We start from the raw sequence: 19781 nt of genomic DNA on the forward strand, positions 1-19781 counted from the left end.
TATAATATTCTTCAAGAAAAATAATATATGTATCTTTTCTTCAATGATCAGCATCACGAAAAAAGGCAAGCTGGCATTGAAAAACCTTTTTTGAACTGGATTATTCCTTAAAATAAGTGAAAAACTGTCATCAATTTTAACCTGAGCAGCAGTTCTAATCGAAAGAGGCCCAAACTGAAATAGAATATAAACGCATATATTTCATCTTTGTTCTCTTCAGAATAGACTTCAGAATTACTTCATATCTGAAACATCACTGCCTGTCCATAACTTTAATAGTAAAAGATCTGAGTGGGTGCAATGATATTCATCTTGGATGAGGATAAAGATAATTGATTTAAACAGCAAATTTATGTATGTGCTCACAAATCTTATTGTGCCAGTTCTCAGAGACTGAGACATTAAACAATGAGAAAATGTGGATTAATTTATCCAGTGAACATAGCACAGCAAAACTGCTGTATATTAGATCTGTAGATCACATGTACAGTATATTAAATTCACTTAGTAGACAGATAATTATGTTTCAATGTAAAATCCATTACAAATAATGAATAATTAAATATATGTATGACTTGATTAATAATGTGCCAAGATTATGCAGATAATTCATCTTTAATTCAGTAGTTGTCTCACTGCTAACAAATAATAACTAATAGATCACTGTGTGTTCTTTACCACAATACATTTATTTTATTAAAATTTCCAAAATGCAGAGGTATCTGAACATTTCAATGAATTTCACCCTAAGGCACTCAAAGGAAGTAATGCATATTACCACATAGACTCTTGAAAATAAATCTAGTTTATCTCATTTCCTCTTGTTGCAGTCTTTATCCTGAGGAAGAATCAAAATGTCATTGCCATGAGAGAAATTATGTTAGTAGAAGCTCTCTCTCTTCATGTGCTCCTCTCTGGGCAGGGGATAGGTTTGAAGGTCAGTTCAATGTTCTCCAGCAGTACAAAATCATATCTGCACAGCTGTAGCCTATGAAAGTAAAAACAGAAAAAATGTGCATAACAGAAATTTTAAAATTAATCGAAAAATCTTTTAGCATCTGAATTACAATTCCAGTATTTGCCACCTCTCAGAGATGGTACTCAGGACAACAAAAAATGTCTTCTTGTCTAAGCTTATACCCTATATAACACATCACTAGCATAGTTTTGCCAGACTACAAACAATCAGAACATGAAATAGATGAAGCATAGTAGCATGAGTATGAAGAGTCTCATATTAATCTGAACTGAAAGCTAATAACAGTAAAATTAAAATTAACATTAAAATTAAAATTAAAATTAAAAGTTAAAAATAATTACTTAGAACAATGGTCCAAGCACAGCCCAGTTTCTGTGAACACTGGGAAATTCAATTTATTTTGAATTCCCTAGCTATGAAAGCTTTTCTTCTTTCATTCCAAAGAAAGCATCTTAACAGTGTTTCTGTTTTCCAGATGTAACGAGTGCATGTACAAGAAAGTTTCACGCAGAACGGTAATCTGTCATCAAATGCCTAGAAAATCCAGAACTGTGCAATACTACACAAACACATACAGATGTCATGAAAAGTGCCTCTCACAGATAGAATTTTACCTTTTGATGTCAACGGAAGCTAACTGCACATTTAGGGCAGAGACGACAGCTCTGTCCTTCATGACCTACTAAAGATAAATACTGTGATCTGGATTGGACAAGCAAATGACTAGCACATCCTTTCCTCTAAAGGCACATAAACTATGTTACTTATTTTATTCAAAATTATCTGTATTGGTTTGAACTGGCTGTACAACACAACTCACACAGAACTGACACATACAGTGAAACACTTAAGGGAAAAAAGCCAAGAAAGAAGGTGCACCTTTGCTGTTGCCCATTAATGTAAGATTTCCAACTAGTGATGGCTTCACCTACATGCATGGGATACTGCCAGATTTTTGAGCCTCATCAAAGTCCTCCCAAAGCTAAGGCAGTAGATTTCACAACTAAGATGATCAAGACAAATTCTGGTATTTTGTACAGTACAAAATAGAATTTAATGCAGTCCCTCATCCATGATTTGTTTTGATTTGAATGTAATGGTTTAGTCTTGTATTATTTTTGTAGAGGGAGAAAAAAAGACATGAAAGCACAGAAATTGAAAGTATTTTAAAAATCCTTAAAAAGCCTGTGAAAAAATTTAGAGGACAAAATTTCAACCAGAATAATGTAAGATTATTGCTTGGATACATTTCTTGAGTTTAATTTCAGTTCACATTGCTGCATTTCAGCACAATTGCAACACAACAGCCAAGAATGTTCACAGATCCTGTTCTCCAAAAGAGGTAATATGGGAAGGATTCTATCTAATCACGGGGGATATAGTACTTAGACAAGATGATGAATGCTAGGAATAAAAACATAGTTTCCAACATATTGTATCTCATTTAAAGTGAAATCCATCCAAGTTTGTCATTATCAAGTACAAGGAATGGGATTGTGGTGAGTAGGTTTGGTTCTCCAAAGAAGGAACAAAACACAAATATTTTGGGGAAGTGAGGCATTCAGAAACTTTCACTCCATGTGGTTTCTCTTATGTCTCCTAAAAAGCAAGGGCTTGGTCCACTCTTTTGTTCAGTAGAGATATTAATAAGGTCATCTTTTCTGTTATACCTATTCTTGCTTTTATTAACAGAAAAAAAAAAAACAAAAAGAGTGGCTGGGATAATTATTTTTGAGACTCACCTTCTCTGTCAGTTGAGTTTAACCTGACTGACAGATTCAAAAGGTTTTAGTGAGAACTGACACCAGGACACACACAAGTTACCAAAGCTGTTTTTACGTGTGAGCCAGAATGATTTATCTTAGAAATTAGAAAAAGAGTCAGAAAATTATATGTATTCCTTAGCACCCACATTTACACAACACCTTTCAAATGATGGGTCAGTAAACAATTTTCAGTGATATCCCACACTTCACTATCAACTCAAATCAGAGAAGAGTGAGACTCCTATTGTCTTTTATCTCTACATCTGTTCCTGTTTTTCATCTACTAGTTCATTATGTGAATAACTTAAACATTTTTAAACTAGTTTCTAGTTGATTATCCTGTATTCAAGTAATTGGTGTAACTACATGTAACTAAATACGGTAAATATAGGTAGTTACAATTACACTGAGCAATTATGTAATTATACTAAACAATGGCAATGTAACATCTGCATTTAAATTACCTTCACATACTGATTCAGCACGCTTCTTTCCATCATTACCTTAAAACATCGAATGTGCCTATATGACTGCCATCTGATAAAGCTCCATAAGGATTTTAGGGGATCTTATATTAAACCAAGTACACCTCACTTTAAAACTAACAAGAGTCTGACTAACAGGCATGAAAACTCAAAACCAAAAAGGAATATTCACTGTAAGTAGAATATAAGTAAGTATAAATGAATGAATATTCCCACTCATTAGTTATTTGGGAAGGGAACATGCGGAGACTGGAAGGGAAAAGAAGATCAGAAGGGAAGGAAAGGGGACACTGGAATAGACATTCAAAAGTCATTAAGCCAAGTGCCTGATAATTCAGAGCTAACCAAAAGTTAAAGCATATCACCATGGGCATTGCTCAAATTCCTCTTGAACAGTGACATCCATGGGGCATCAATCACCTCTCTAGGAAGCTTGTTCTAGTGTCTAAGTACACTCATAGTAAAGAAACTTTTCCTAATACCCACTGTGCACATTTTATTTTAAATTTTGTCTCTGTTGAATTTGCCTTCATATGAAACAAATATATGTAATAACTCTAAAACACAGTAATGCTGCTACTCCATGGCATTTCTTAACTATTGTTTGTAGTACATTATTATCACAAGTTGAAAATTAAAAGCGTAATTGCTGATGCTACGGTACAAGTAACTTTGAGATTTAAAAAATGAATTACAGTAATGCTGCTAAAATATTTGAAAACATAAATAAATGATGAAAGGATAGTAGCAGCAATCAGCAATAAGCACTGATTATTTCATTTTAAGTGTAGACAGGCACAGACTGTATGCTTTGGTCTTGGAGGATCTTTACCATCAGCCACAGGACTAAAAGCTTATTCCAGTCATCAAAGTATCTAAAGTGCTCCATTCTGTATCTGAATGTGAAAAGATGTGTGCAGACACATAATTAAAATCAGAAAAGTACTTCATAAAATTCATCTGCAGGAAGAGAATTCACCATATAGTTTCCTGCTCTAAGTCAGGCTGGTCTACATAAGTGGTCCTGAAGAGCTCCCTCAGACCTGAAAGCAGCAACAGCCTGCTGTAATAAGGAACATGCATGACTTTTACAGGCTCAAGAGATATAAACTGAGGATGCTGTGCATTAAACATTGATGTACAGAACACTTCTTCCATATGTTGAATTTGAGAGAGAATTAGAAAGATACTTATGCATTTATGAATATGTAATAAAAAAATCAATAGAGACAAGTACAAAATTCTGGGGAAACATCCTGAGCAGTCTGGCAGATACACAACGTGGATACATTACACTTACCTTTCTGGATTATTGAGAGCTTTCAGTCTCATCTGAAGAATCTTAAGCTTGTATTTCTGGCCTACTAAAGTCTTCGTAGAAAAGGTCAATGAAATTTTGGATATTTTCTCAAAATCCTGGTAAAATCCAGTTAATATTTTCACTCTTTTGTATTGCTGAAATGTCGTCACTTCACTAAAGAAAAATATCATTTCCAGTCAGATTTTTTTTTAATCTAAGAAATGTTCATTATTATTAATAATTATTACTAAGAGCAGAGGTCTTGCAGGATGGATCACCTGAGAGCATTCAGAACGACACCAAGAACTGGATTCAGGGGCATAATTTGTAAAGGGAGAGAGGATCATTTCAGTATGAGGAGTGTTGCCTGTGACACAGAGCCATATCAAATCCAAGAAAAGGAGCTGTGGTCAAGACTAAACAACTTGATGATAACTTAGACTAGTAAGTCTGAAGCAAGGATTAGGAAACTCAGGAAAATAGTTTGGTAAATAGATAAGAAAAGGTTTAGAGACAAATTATGACGTACCTATTCATCTGTGACTCTACTGTATTTCCAGCATAATCTGTTATTTTAACTTTAATGAAACCTCTTCTAATGCTTTTATTCCAAGTCGTAATATCCAGTAAATAGTTGTACACTGCAAAAACAAATAGGAAATAGTAAGATCCAAGGAATGAATCTCAACAGTTATGACTGCTAGTAGCACTCTGCCAAAAGTATTTACTGGGTAGTAATAATGATCCTTTACTTCCAAGATACCAGCTCAAATCAAAATAAAAAGGCTATTAAAAAAAAAAAGAAAAGAAAAGAAAAAAAAAAAAAAGTAGCTTCTTCCAAACGGCTGCTTAGAGTTCTGTGTAATTAATGCATAATTTCTTCCAATTTTTATATGGAAAAGATTTGCATAAGAAAAAAACCTGTTGTCAGAGTTAACAGGAAGAGCTTGACCTGCTTAAATAAACAAAGCACAACTAAGTCCTAACTGGCACCTTCAAATACGTGGTAAGTTTTGCAAAGTGGAGATGTTTGAGTTACTAATGTGGTGAAACTACCACATTATCTGCAAAAGTAAAGTGTCCAAAAAATAGAAGAGGTACATTAGCAGGAAGAGGGAGGAACAGCATTCATGCAAGCTTTATGGATTGCCAAGTTAGGAGGTTAGTTAGGCGAGCAGATTACTCATGATGCAACTGCTCAAGAGAGACATTGTTCTGGAGTACAGCCCTGATCTGTCCTGCCACATGTTAAGAAAATCTGACCTGACCTTCTAGTGCACTTCTGCAGCCGGCACTCATATTGTAGTTGTGCTATGGCTATCCAGAGGAGATGGTTAAGGTTAGTTAGGTTAGTTAGTAAATTCCCTCTTTTTCAGACCGCTTTATTAGACTTATTTTTATTTATGACTCTGCATATTTTCCCTAAAACTTATCCTGTCATTATAACACTTTTATTCCTTTCCATATATCTCCTGTGTTTGGTAGTATTACCCTGCTTTCTCTCTTCTGTCACCCTTGTTCTAGACTACTGTATGTAATCCTTTTTATTCTGTGTTATTTCTTTCCACAAGGAAGAACCAGGATTCTCCCTACGTGGATCTCTGATAAATGCCCAGACAATTAACAATTGTGAAAGCAAAGCCAAGCCATATTTTTCTCTGGGAGGAATGAAGCAAGGAGAACTAGTGGCCCATTCAGCCTTAAGAGCATAAAAGAGCAAACTCCAAGCCGACCTGATAGGGGGAGAGGAGCGGTGTTAGCAAGCGTATAGGTTCAGCAGAAAGATCACTGGGAAGAGGAATTGTTTTTCTTCTGTGGGTCAGGTAGGGCCAATGGGAGAAGATTTGACTTGGGTGGTTTAGTGAAGGAGGATCAGGAAGACTCTGGAGCCTCTGCAATATTAAGCTTGGCACACTTGAAATGCAATCAGCAACCCAAATGTTCTTCATACTCCATCTGCCACACTGAATGCATGTATGTAAGCAAATTGAAGTTTGTACCTTGGGCTTTGTTATCCAAAACTTCTTCACTGCACACCAAGACAACTTTTTCTTGGTCAGCTGTATAAATAACCCTACCACCATGCTATGTAGTATCTACAAAAACTTCATTAACCTCTCCCAAGCCTTTTGGAAGAAACGGTGATACAAGTAAGCACAATTAACATAGTAGCAAGAGATATTCAGTCACAAAACTAGCCAAGATTATGAAAAAAGCTAACAGGAGAACTTGATTTCACTTGAATTCCATCTAAGCTCATCCTCATATACCAAATCAAAGAACTTGTAACATTATCAATTAGAAGAGTATAAAGTCTCTTGATAAAAACAGAAATTAGATGAGAATATAACCCTCTGGATGGAGAGGTAAATATCTAAACTGTTCTAGCTAAACCCCATGCCACGAGTGTTCATTCCATTGTAGCATTACCCTAATAAAGTTAGCTAGGTTTTCACTCAGCTGTTTTCCTCACACAGAGATATGGAACTTAAAAAGCAAGAGTAGCTCTAGTTTACTTTGTACACTCCCTTTGCTAGGGAGAAACATACAAGTGTTCCTTCCTCCAACCACAGCAGCAGGGTATTGCTCTCTGAAAATGTTAGGAATTATTCCATCTAGGCAGGTTCACTCAGTCCATTTTTTTCACTGTCACTCGATTCTCATTTTTTGGCTTCCTTATTCCTCAGACAGTACAGCTCATTACTTTTAAAGTCATATTTCTTTCTCGGTTCTAACTCTTCTGCCATAATCACTCTCCTCCGTGCCCCAGTCTGCAAACTTTTGCTTAACTCACAGTTTATTCCACCCTTTCATACTGCAGAACAATACCTTTCTACTCTTAACGTGCATTCACTTCAAATCAGCTAACAAATGGCAACCATAAAACTTCACGAGTTTGCTGTGAATATGTGTATATACATGTATGCATGTGTATTCAGTCACTCACTGCAGAACGGATCTTCATCTGAAGTATCAAAAAAAGCTTTCGTTGGTGAATTCCTGAGATTTAACTGTTTTTTCCAGCTATCAGCATAATAACCTGAAATTGAATGTTTAAATATTTTATTTCAGATATTTAGCAATATAATGACATATAAAAGTGACAGATTTGGCTTTAATTTTCTAAAACATTATATTAGAAAATAATTGACTCGCAAAATGCAGGAATCCCCTAAGTATAACAGAATGTAATATATATGTATTTCATTTTTCTGATACGTCAGCAATAGTAGAATTATCATAATCCAATATTTTGAATCTATGTAGTCTAAGTGCTAAGTTCACAAGAACGGTGTTTATAAAACCGTACAAGGTAATAAAAACAAACCTAAAAAGGTAGTCCACATATTTGGAGAGAATAATTACAAAACAGGTTCACATTTAGTAAAATTCCTTTCTTTCTTGAATTGTTAAAATAAGCATTTTTAAAACCCTGTAGTCTATAACTGTGGGTATTCACTAATAAGATAGAATAAATAAAATATTAGACATGTATTACATGACCTGAGCTCTTGGATGCAATGTATTTTCATTTTATGCAACTTGCTTTTTGATTTTGGGTCTTGACAATAGTTCTTATTTCTAAAATAGCTGATGCCATTTTGTCTGTCTTATTTCTTTGACTAGAATGGACAGTGAGGGCTAGTTCTAGTCTGCAGAGATCACTGCAAGACAGCAAGCGGAACAGCCTGTTTCAGAAGGATGCTGTTTTTCTACCCAGTTCCCAGATGCAGCAACCTGCCATTCCCTCATTAGTTTTATGGGTATTTAAAAAGAAGAAGAAGAAAAAAAAAGTGTCAGCTGATTGGTCACATATTTCTCCTTCTCCAGCTCAGGCATTCTGTCAGCTTGCATCAAACATGGCTGGTAACCATTCTGGGAAGGCACTCAAGTCTTCTCATCCTATTATAAAGTACTGTAATAGGTGCTTCTTATTATAAAGTAGGATACAGATATGTCTGTGCTTTCTCTTCAGACATGATCTCATATATGTATTTAAGGATGTGAAGAAGATAAAGCATGAACTGAAAGTTAACTTCTATTTGAATATTATAAAAATGTAATTCTTGTGAAAATCCTGCTCTGCCATCTAGCAAATGCTCACATTACTGTAGCTGCTTTCAAACTGTCTCTAGATCTTTTCTAAAATAATAAGTAATAAAGCCCCAAACAACTAAAGTGTCTACAAATAAGAATTTGATTCAAAAAGAGGATCCAGAGACCCCATGAAATTGGTATAAATATTATTACTCTGAAACAAAAAATATAGGCACTCTAGAAACAAGAGCACAGTATGAAAGCCTAACATGATGGACTAAGTAGAAGCAGTTTTTCTATAAAGAGAAAATGCATTCTGAATCCACTTCAGGCTAGAAAGCCCAATAAAGGTTAAGACCATTCTGTACTCTAACAGAGATAACTATGAAGAAGAAAAAGCCTTAAACTTTTAATGGTTTAAAACAGTATGCAGTTCTGTACCCAACCAATCTTGTTGGTTCTTTAACAGTATTCTACAGATCTTTGAAGAAAGCCCAGAAAGAGCAAGTCTGAATTCCTTGGAAAATCTCACCCATCTCAAAGTAGACCGAGTAATTCTTACCCAGTACTGGACAGGATAATGGTTGGAAAACTTCACAGTCATGACATTTTCCTCTCTTGTAATCTGAGTAGGAGGCACAAGGATATGCTATTATGTTGCACCTCTTTTTCAAAGATGATAAGAAGAGGAAGACAGATCTTTGATGGTCACATTTAAAATACTGAAAACCTTCAGGAAAGAAGAAATAAAATAATCATATACATATTCTTTTTCTTCAGGAAAGAAAAGATATTAACCAGATTTTCAGTTTAACTAAGTCATTCTTTGTTAGCCATGATTTTATTCCTGTTTATTGGACCTTATAAGTTATTTGAACATTAAAAAAAAAAAAAAATGGATACGCAAACACAGCAAGAAGAAATTGGACTGCTTTGAATGTTACAGGTAGGAAGAAAAAAATGTGGGATTTTATATGCAAGAAATAGTCTGTCTACTACTCTGACAAATTGTCACCACTTTATTATCAAGCTCGAGCCTGCATTACAATTGGCCCTGTGCTTAGTTGGCTATGTGTAACATCAAGGTAGAAAAGCCACTTTGAGTACTACTTTAGAAATTCTTTCATCCAAGTTTTTAGGTAATAAAATCCTTTCCCTCTTAGCAAAACAGAAATGCGTGGGTAAGGATGGTCCCTCTTAAGGGATGTGCCATACTCACAGGCACCCACGTGGAAGTCCTGTGCTTTTGAAGCAGCTCTAACCCATACCAGCAGTATGCAGATTTGTAATAGAAATATGGACATTCCGATATATACCAAAAATGAGTAAATAAAAATGATAGCAACTTTTCTTCCGATTTATGGAGGCTGAAACAAGCACAATTCTGCAGGAAAAGATCATGCAATAAAGTGCTTTCTTCTTGATGAATATAAAAATCCTTGTTCAAAACCTCGGACATCTTTGCCAATCAGGTGGAACCTAAGAAACATTGCTTTCCATGTCATATGCAGGTAACCTAGTCCAAACCATTCACATCTTCCCCCACAACATCTTCCCTCATACTTGGCCATATATAAACACAGGAAGATAATGATAACTACTGCAGATAATGTACACAATAATAAAGATACAATGGAATATGTATGCTTATGGGAAGTTCTTTATAAACAAACAAACAAACAAGCCACAATATCTTTGTTATTACTCATCTGTTGAATGTGAATGGGAAAGGAAAAATAAATGCTCTCAGACCCCATATTATTGAGAATGTGCAGTGTCTATTGAACTCAGGTTAATCTTCTCTTATTTGCTTTTGGAGTCTTTTCCCTTTAATTGAGCAAACCTTTATTTACCGCTGAATACAGTTTGTGGACAACCAGGCTGATCCATTCCTCCATTTGGATAAAAATCAATGCTTCCTAAAGGTTTCTTGAAACCTAGCGCTAAAAATATTACAAATTAAAACATAAGCAGAATTACCCAGTCATCGATTTATTATGTGATTGCATTACAAAATAATATGGAGATTTTAAAGAAAACATTTGAAAATATATTTTTCTTTCTTTAAATGAGATTTATCTTGAGTTAAAATTCATGACTTTTTTCCTCCTTTTATGAAAGTTATTCTCTCTTACTGACTCCTATTAAGCAATATAAAATGGATAGAACAGAAGCAACTCTGCAGTACTGTAGATATGACACCTTTGCACAAAGAAATGTATAAAATTCATGTTCTCTGTAGCAACAAAATTTCTTTACCAATGTATAATTGAGCAGGATTTCCCATTTTTTGCTCAAGATTGGATTCTGAACTACACTATTATGAAAGATACACTGAAGTAGAAAAATCCAAACTTCTGTCCTATGACAGAGAGATTTAGCTCTATCTGACCTAACTTCCTTTTCAGCTTCCTTACTTTTATTCACTTAATGGGAGTGTTACAAAAATTGGTATTTTACAACTTCATATATAAGTTCGTATAGTAAGATGCTACATATTGGTACCATTAAGGAAACTGATAAGAAATTTGTGACAAGTTTGGTAGATTTGAAAGGTTTACTTTAGATTTTTGGGAAGAAAACAAAACCAGATTATTGTACAGATAGATTGTAGACTACAACATCCTTACAGTGATGAGATTCCATTTTGAATTTTAAGCAGTAGATCTGTTCAGTGACAGCACTGAGACTGGTATTCTGAGAACAGGCTTTAATTCAGTGATAATGACTGAATTGCAATGTTCAGGTTCAAACACACTACCAGAGTAAAAGGATGTTTATGCTAAACGATACTGCAAAGAATAGTATCATAAATTAATTCAATATGAACGTTTTATTCAATGTGCAAAGTTCTTTTTTTGTTTTTATTCAGAAGGCATATGCTATAACAAACAAGACATAAATGACTACATTTGCATGGCATTCAATGGATTCATGACTCCCTGGTTATCTACATGTGCCTTCAGTTAGCTGTTGGAACTGAGAGTTACTCCAATATTTTCAGGTTCAGTTATGAAACTAAATCAGTGAATAACAGGTCATGATTGCTTAATTCATCAGTGAAGATGAGTTTCATTTACTTGATAAACAGGCATGATAACATACAAGAGACTTTAACAGTATACATGTTGTCAGGAATTAACAGCCCAGCATTCCACACAATAACACAAAACTACTGCAACACTCTACAGATGTTCCCGAAACAACTTATCCATTCCTTTTCCCCTTCCTGCCTTTTCTCAAGTTGAAATAGTAAAGTTCAAGTTTTGTTATTACCATCAGCATCCGTATGAATTACATCAACGAACTGTGCGTCAGTACGATCCAATCTGTCCTCCGGTAGTACTCCAGTGAATAAAGGGCCCGCTGGATCAAGACCTACATGAAAATAATGCTAGCATTACACATCCTAAAGTCTGTTTCTAAAGTTATACTCAAGACTGACATTAGAGCATTATTTATTATTGACTCACGCATTTTTCTAGAGGTAATAATAATAAGAAAAAAACCCACAGTTTCCAGTCCTCTACATGCTAAGCAAAGCATGAGTTCCTAGCACAACACTTATCAACTCAGATCCTTGAATTTCTCTCTCTCCTAGTAAGTTGTGCTCATCTCCCCATTCTCCAGAACTATAAGCAAACTATATTAAGGATGAAATCAGGTGAACTCATTTTCTCTTCTCCCTCAGAAAATATTATTCCTGTTATACATTTTATAAGAATAAAAAGTGAAGTTTAACTACTCTTGCCACCAGAACTCAAGATGGAGATAGCTTGGATGGAGACAGCTTCAACCAACCTCAATCATTTCACAGGTTAGTGTTGGAATTCATAACAGTGTTATAGGAAAATAAGTGAAACACTAATTTTTTATCACATTTTCATCTGAAGGAGATTTGAAAATCTTAGACTCCATCAACTACACAGAAACTCAGCATATTGCTTAAGTGGCATTTGGACGTAGCATTCAGTTTTCATTTGGGAAACTAGAAGTGAACGAATTGGGAAATTAAAACTGTAACTTACAAGTCCTCAAGGAAGAATTTTTTTAACTTACACAATGGATGCATTTTCCTTATCTTATGTATCTAAATAATCAGTACTTATTTGTCATTATTTTAATTCTAGCATCTATATGATCCACAACTATGAGAACCAGGCAAAGTACATTAGAATACATGTATCAGGATTAAAAGCATTACCTGTAATTCTGCCAAGTTTGCCTTTATACTTTTGTCCAACAAAACCAGCAATATGAGCCCCAAGACTAACACCAATCATATACATAGTGTTAAGAGAAGCTCCAGCTGCCTATGAGAAAACAATAGAAAACAAAACGCACACACAGTTAACTAGACATCAGGAGATTGATTTAATGTTTGCATTTGGTTGATGCTCCATATCTAACTCTGTCACTTTAAAAAACAAATGGAAATTACAAACTTTGTTTCAGTTTGAAATTCTGTACTCGTTACATAATGTAGTAACCTATAAATGACTATAAGAATGTAAAAAGGAAGCTTGAGTCACATTTCTTCCAAACAGTCTAAAGTCTTATATGGAGAAGGAGAGCACAGAGAGACAGAAGTGGAAGACATTTACCAGATACAAGAGAGATGAACTAAAACTATGAACTAGAGGGAAAAAACCTTCTGCTTTATCTTTCCAGTAAAATAGATTAAAAATACAATACAATTAACAAAGCTCAGGGCCATTCCCCAAGGAAAGCAGTACCTAATTAAAAAACCCCTCCCCTCGCCCAACCACCAGAGCCCTCCAAAAAAAAAAAAAGAAAAAAAGCAACTAAAATCCACTGTCTACTGAAGGACTCTGCAATAGGGTCAGTCCACCTGGCAGAATATCTATCAAAATGATGGGATGACAAGTAAAATCTGAAATTTTAAAGCATCTCAAAATGAATTACCACAGACCTTTCAACAGCTAGCAAGCATGGAACAGATCACTGTGGGATAAATGGAATAAAAGATGCTACAAGATTTTTTATTCATTTGATTAAATACATAAATTTAAGGCTCACTGAAGAACTCTGGTACCAAAATTGTTTCATCGACTACCCCTAGAATTCAAAAGCGTATGCGACTTTGAGACAAATGTTTATATATCAGTCTGTGATTTTTCATTTAAAATCCTTAATTACAGTAATTTATGAATGGTAAAAATATGTGATGTTTTGCAGTATTTTATTGTTGTGTATTACTTGACTATCTCTCATTGTACCTTCCCACTGGTGCTTTCTCTGTTTCCAGAAGACCTAAAAATACCAGCTGGCTAAAGAAATGAGATGCACTCTCGTACATATTTTCACTGAAAGAGAAATGAGCAGTCAGGGAAATAAAAATTGCATGCAAAGTTAGTAAGTACTTTGTTAAAGACACATCACTTAATATTGCTCATTGTGCTCCTGTTTAGACATATCTATATTTTAAATATTCATTTTCACACAAACTATGCTATTTAAATTTCTTAAGACAGATAAAGCTCTACACCTTACCAGCATCTGGTCAACATAGTTCTTCAGTATTTCTGCAACTTTTCTGCAGTTGTCAACAGCAGCTGTATAAATCACAGTTGTAGCACCACGATTCCAATCGACTATAATGAGATTGATATCCCCAGAAGACAGTAAGAGCTTCTTCATTTCACCTAGCCATGCCGGTTGAGACCCTGTTGGTCTGTAGCCATGAATAACAAAGATAGTCTTCTTGGAGGTATTAAGATACTTAGATGCAGTAACATTATGTTCAATGAGTCTCTCAGAACAATTTTGATTTTCCTTTGTGTATAGCAGTAGCTGGACTTGAAGTTCTGTTCCAGACAAAGCATAGCCTATATTAAGATCTGTAAATTCAGGACATTTTTCCTCCTCATCTGGAAAAAAAAAAAAAAAAAAAATTATACAGTAATTTGGAGAGTCGTATCACATGAAATATCACCTGTTGTATTTCTTTACCCACTAAAGGTGAATAACCTGCATTGTATTCATGACAGGTCTTTGGAATGAGGTACCAGAATGAGTACTGAAAGTCAAAGAACCACAGTTAAACTATTTACTTTGCAGATATCACTATGTTCTTTCAAACAAATATGAAAACAATCTTTCTAATTATTTCTGAACCATAGTTGTTTTAAATTACAAATTAGCAGCTAGTATCAATAAAATCATTTGCTTAACCATCAAATGTACGTTCTTCCTTTATCATAACCAGTGTGTGTTGTATAAACAGGAAGACTGCTGTGTTTTTTTCTTCCTCTTTTCAGCCAGGGGTGTGAAAGTTCCTAAATCTTACACATTTTTGGTTGATATGCGAACAAGAAACAGTTGTCTGACAGTAGAAAATGATCCAGCATCCTTCTCTAGTTACGGAGCACCACAAGGACACCATTACCAACAAATAAAGAAATAAAGGATACTGTTCTGGATCTGAAAAAATCAGAAGCTGTAAGATCACTGCATATAGAGGACATAAGAAAAAATGTATTGTTTAGCATTTCTGTAGTCAGACAATTGTGGTACAACAGATTAAGCTTTAGATAAGACAGGACCAAAATAAGGACGGAGATTTCCAAAAGAGTCTACAAAGATTTCTTTTTTCCCTGTGTATATATTAATACATAAAGAGTTAAAAAAGAACCTTTGGCTATTGAGGTGATACTGTGTGGAAAGCGGCTTCAGGATTCTGGGCACAACTCCTTTGCCTGTCATAGTTCTTCCGTATGATCACTCCAGATTCTCTATACATTTAGCCATTTAATGAGCAAATAATTTTGGGCCAGTCTCTGGACCTCTTGTGGGCTACTTTATATAAACCTTTTGTTTGACATTTGATGGCAGCCATGTCAATATTCTTGCTATTACCCGTTTTATGAAACAAGAGTGAGTCAAATTCTAGAAAGCAAAACTAGGAAGAGGAACAGTGCCTATTCAGTTCCCTAAAAAAAAAAAAAAAAAAAAAAAAAAAAAGATTTTCTTAGTAATTTTTAATTAAGGGGGAGGCAGTTCTAGCTCTTCTTTCACCAGCATGCAATCAAATCCACTATATTTGCACATTTTCTCAGACAGGAAACCCCCTATATTTATTGCGTCTTGCAAAGGATGCAAGCACAAGGCATTACAAACTAGATGAAAAAGATATTTGATATCATAGTGGAGGTCTAAAAACCAAACAATGTTTGCAGAACTTAACTGCCAAATTAAGATGCAGTAAAGATGCAGTGAGAACACTAATAATACTAACTTACAAAACATTAATTTAAGAAAACTAACTTAGTTCCTAAAATGACACTATCTGAGGAAATAAGACCAATTGTCTCTAGGACAAACCAACTGTCTACAATGACATCAGCAGTCACCACTGGAATGAATATCAGAAAAAATAATGGATATTTGCAAACCTGAATGAAATTGAAGTTACAGCATTTTAAAAATGGCCTGAAACTTCCTGTCTCACAATGGCAAAAACTGTGAGACAGAATTTTCATGCCCATTATTGCCTTATAATAAATGACAATGCCTGTAAGAATATTGTCTGGAAAATGTTAAAATTGCCCATATTTCAAAGCTAACATCACAGTTCTCTTAATTTAGACATTGAATAATTTAAATAACTTCTATTGTGATTACTGGACTGGTTATTAACTAACTACTGATACAAGAAAGCAACTCAAATTCATTGTGGAAAAATATCCAAGAAAAATTCTGAATTCAAGAACTGTTCAGCTGTCTTGAATTCAGTAAAAGTGGTATTCAGGAACCTGGCAAAATGCCATACAACTGATATGATTCTGAAATGGTAAAAGGACATTTCATGCTTAATGTCTAGTTTTCATACAATAATGCGTGACGACAAAACTAGAAATTCAAACACACAAGCATCACATACAAACTACATAATAATAGAACAGGCACAATTTTACTATCCAGATTCATAGGTGCAGCATGAAATTATTTCATTTTTTTCCTAATATTCTCAAATCCAAGTTCAGTTCCTGATCCTTGCAATGTCACTCCTACATATCTAATACATACAAAAGAATTCTAATAAGATACTGTAAAAGCTGATGAGTTCCTTTATATCACTCTAAATATTTTGATTTCTTATTGCATTATTCATTATTTGGTTGGCAAAAATAATAGTTCATTTTTTCTAAATCAATCGAATGATACTGACATACAACAGAGATGCACTCTGGTCCATGTAAAGGAAAAAACTATCACAAGAAGTGCATTTTAACTGATGAAACCTACTTACTTGCTGAGAAACATCAAACAGAATAAAACTCATTTACTTAAGGCTGAGAAATGGGAGCAGAATCGTTGTGTGAAACATGAGTAGAGAATAAAAACATTACTGTGAATTAGGTAATACATAAACGTGCCGATTTACTGTTTTGAATTGTTTAGTAATGAATCATTAAGGGGATGTTTTTCAAATGTCCCTTTGTCTTTGACACCTGGAAGCAGTACCCAGCTGCCCTTTGTGCACATTTGTGGGAGTACTCAAATACATTTTTCTGTACAGTGAGAAAATACAAACAGGGATTGGGCAGTTAAATATGCAGTTTAATTCAGGTAGAATACAATTTCAACTTTCCTATGTATGTTTGTAGCCATCATAAGCGTCTTAAGCTTACAGTGCCTCCCCATAACTAAACTTTTACTATTTAAAATACAACACTTAACTTGAAAAGCTGTCAACATAGTAAATTGCCAATAAATTTCAAACTTACTTCAATATGCTAGAACTCGTTTACAATTACCTCTGTACAAGGTGCAAATACCTGAGCGTGTCTCTGTACAAAGTACAGCAAGAGATAAAGTATCAGACTTTGTTCTATTTACTTTAAAATGAGAACCTTTGGCTCAGTTTCAAAGTGATCAAATTCTCTTTACCAGCCCTCTGCTTCATTAGGCACAGTACACAGGATTTAGTCTTTTGGCCAACTTAAATAAAGAAATATTAGTTTTCAATACCTTAATAAAGCCATGAGTCTCTCTCACAGACAATAAGATTATAGTTCTTACCTGATTCCACCCAGTACACCAAACAGATGAAGAAACACAATTTTAACATGCAGAAACGGAGAAAAGTACTATGTAACATTCTGAAATGACTGACAAGCTAAGTGCTTCCTTATAGCATGCTGTATTTTTAACTTAACTGAATGCTACTGATGAAGTAGGTGACATGTAGATTAGGAAGCAGAAAGTAAAACTGTATTCAAACTTCTGCAATTCATGACTCCTCCTATTGAATGACTTCAGAAGGTAGGGTGGTTTCTGGGCATTCAGAGTTGGGACTATTTTTTTAATCTATTTCCCCCTCTATTTGGTTATCACCAGGTTGACACGTAAGCAGCTGACGTTACATATTACTGACAACTCTATTACACCCACGGAGCTTAGGAAGCAGAGTGACTAGGTGTACTTCACATTAGATGCTCACCATGTCTGCTTTTTTCAAGTGTGTCACTCACTTGTAATTAGGAATACTGAGCTGGGTACAAGAAACTTGCCACAGAAAGTCATTGGGGTGACAGAAGAATTGTTCTATAAGAACTTGAAAATAATCAGAGAGTCATGAAATCACAGACTATTCTGAGTTGGAAAGGACCTGCAAGGATCATCAATTTCAACTAAAAGAATCATAGAATTATAGAATGCTATAGGTTGGGAGAGATCTTAAAGATCATCTAGTTCCAACTCCACTGTTGTGGGCAGAGTTGTCACCCACCAGCTCAGGCTGGTGCCCAGGTGCCCAGCACCATATCCAACCTGGTCTTGAACATCTCCAAGGATGGGACATCCACAGCTTTTCTGGACAACCTGTTCCAGTGCCGTACCACCCTCTGAGTTAAAAAAAAATTCCTCCTAATATCTAATTTTAATCTCCCCTCTCTTTGTTTAAAACTATTACCCCTTGTCCCCTATCCTATTTGCCTGTGTAAGAAGTATCCATTTATAGGTACTATAAGCCTTAATGTAGAACCAGTACTAAAATAGAGCTTATAAGCAGGAAGAGAACTGTTTCTACGTAGCCTGATAGGGATAGGACAGGGAAGAATGGCTTTAAAATAAAAGAGGAGAAATTTAGGTTAGATGTTGGGAAAAAATTCTTTACTCAGAGAGTGGTGAGGCACTGGCACAGGCTGCCCTGGGGGACTGTGGATGCCCCATCTCTGGAGGCATTCAAGGCCAGGCTGGATGGAATCACAGGCAACCCTGTTCTTCTGGTTGACAACCCTGCCCCACGGCACAGGGTTTGGAACTCAATGATCTTTTTAAGGTCCCCTTCAACTTAAGCTGTTCTACGATTTGCTGTATTTATGTAACAACCTGTCACTGATCTTAGAAGAAAATCTTATATATGCACCTTTACATATACCTAATGCCATTGCTCTTATATCTATACTTTGCTCTTTTATATATGAACAGAGCAAAAAAAAAAAAAAAAAAAAAAAAAAAGATCCTTGTAAGGTAAAAACCAATACGCCCAGTACTTAACATGTATGTTAAGTACTTTGCCTATGTTGATAGAATCTATAATATATCACCCACATTAATTTAGCAACTCATTAAAAAGAAATTAAATTTTTTAAGTCCTCAGAAATCAAGATCTGAAAACGTTTTTAGCACCAAATGAATGCTCAGAAAATGTTGTAATATTAATCAGCTTGTTGAACTAGTACTTGTGGGACAGACCACTGTCACATGAAAGGGGAATTTTGTTCACCAACAGTGACACTCCACTTGGAAATCCATAAATCTGAACTACTGTTTACAGAATGGCTTCCACTGGCATCCTATCATAAATCCTCCAAAAGAACAGTGAGCTTCAGATAACAAGTTCACTAGTAGATGTGAGAGCCTTGAAGTTCAGGTTTTACTCATGCCTCTTCACTGCATATTCTGTATGATGCTTTTGTTGGGTTACATTCTTCTTGCTTCTCTCACTTGAGGATCACTCTACTGTCTCATAAGTACTCTGCTTGTGTCCCAAGAGCTCAGAAATGTAAAGGTAGTCCCTCCTGAATGAACTGTGGTTGCACTTGGGAGAGCCCACAGTGCATCAGCTATTACAAAAACACAAAAGACTTGCCAAGTATTCAAGTTAAAAAATACCTAAAAGCTAAATTTTATTGCAGTGCAAGACTGTTAGATTTACAGATAAGAAAAGAGCACTTAGACTTCAG

The 19781-nt window shown here is 35.1% G+C and overlaps 1 protein-coding gene across 1 annotated transcript; it reads right to left on the reverse strand.

The window, feature by feature from the left end:
- Positions 1–670: 670 nt before the first annotated feature.
- Positions 671–17852, reverse strand: LIPI (lipase I). Its single transcript, XM_042810746.1, has 10 exons — positions 17614–17852; positions 14083–14459; positions 12773–12881; positions 11845–11946; positions 10422–10511; positions 9131–9298; positions 7478–7570; positions 5060–5171; positions 4531–4704; positions 671–988 (listed from the first exon to the last, which is right to left on the reverse strand). Exons 1-10 carry the CDS (start codon positions 17690–17692, stop codon positions 901–903), a joined length of 1392 nt encoding a protein of 463 aa, XP_042666680.1. The 5' UTR covers positions 17693–17852; the 3' UTR covers positions 671–900.
- Between the last annotated feature and the right edge of the window lie 1929 nt (positions 17853–19781).

This window comes from Centrocercus urophasianus, unplaced genomic scaffold (assembly GCF_019232065.1).
Source record: "Centrocercus urophasianus isolate 14NV4802_14NV808 unplaced genomic scaffold, USGS_Curo_1.0 seq_12, whole genome shotgun sequence".
NCBI classification, from domain to species: domain Eukaryota; kingdom Metazoa; phylum Chordata; class Aves; order Galliformes; family Phasianidae; genus Centrocercus; species Centrocercus urophasianus.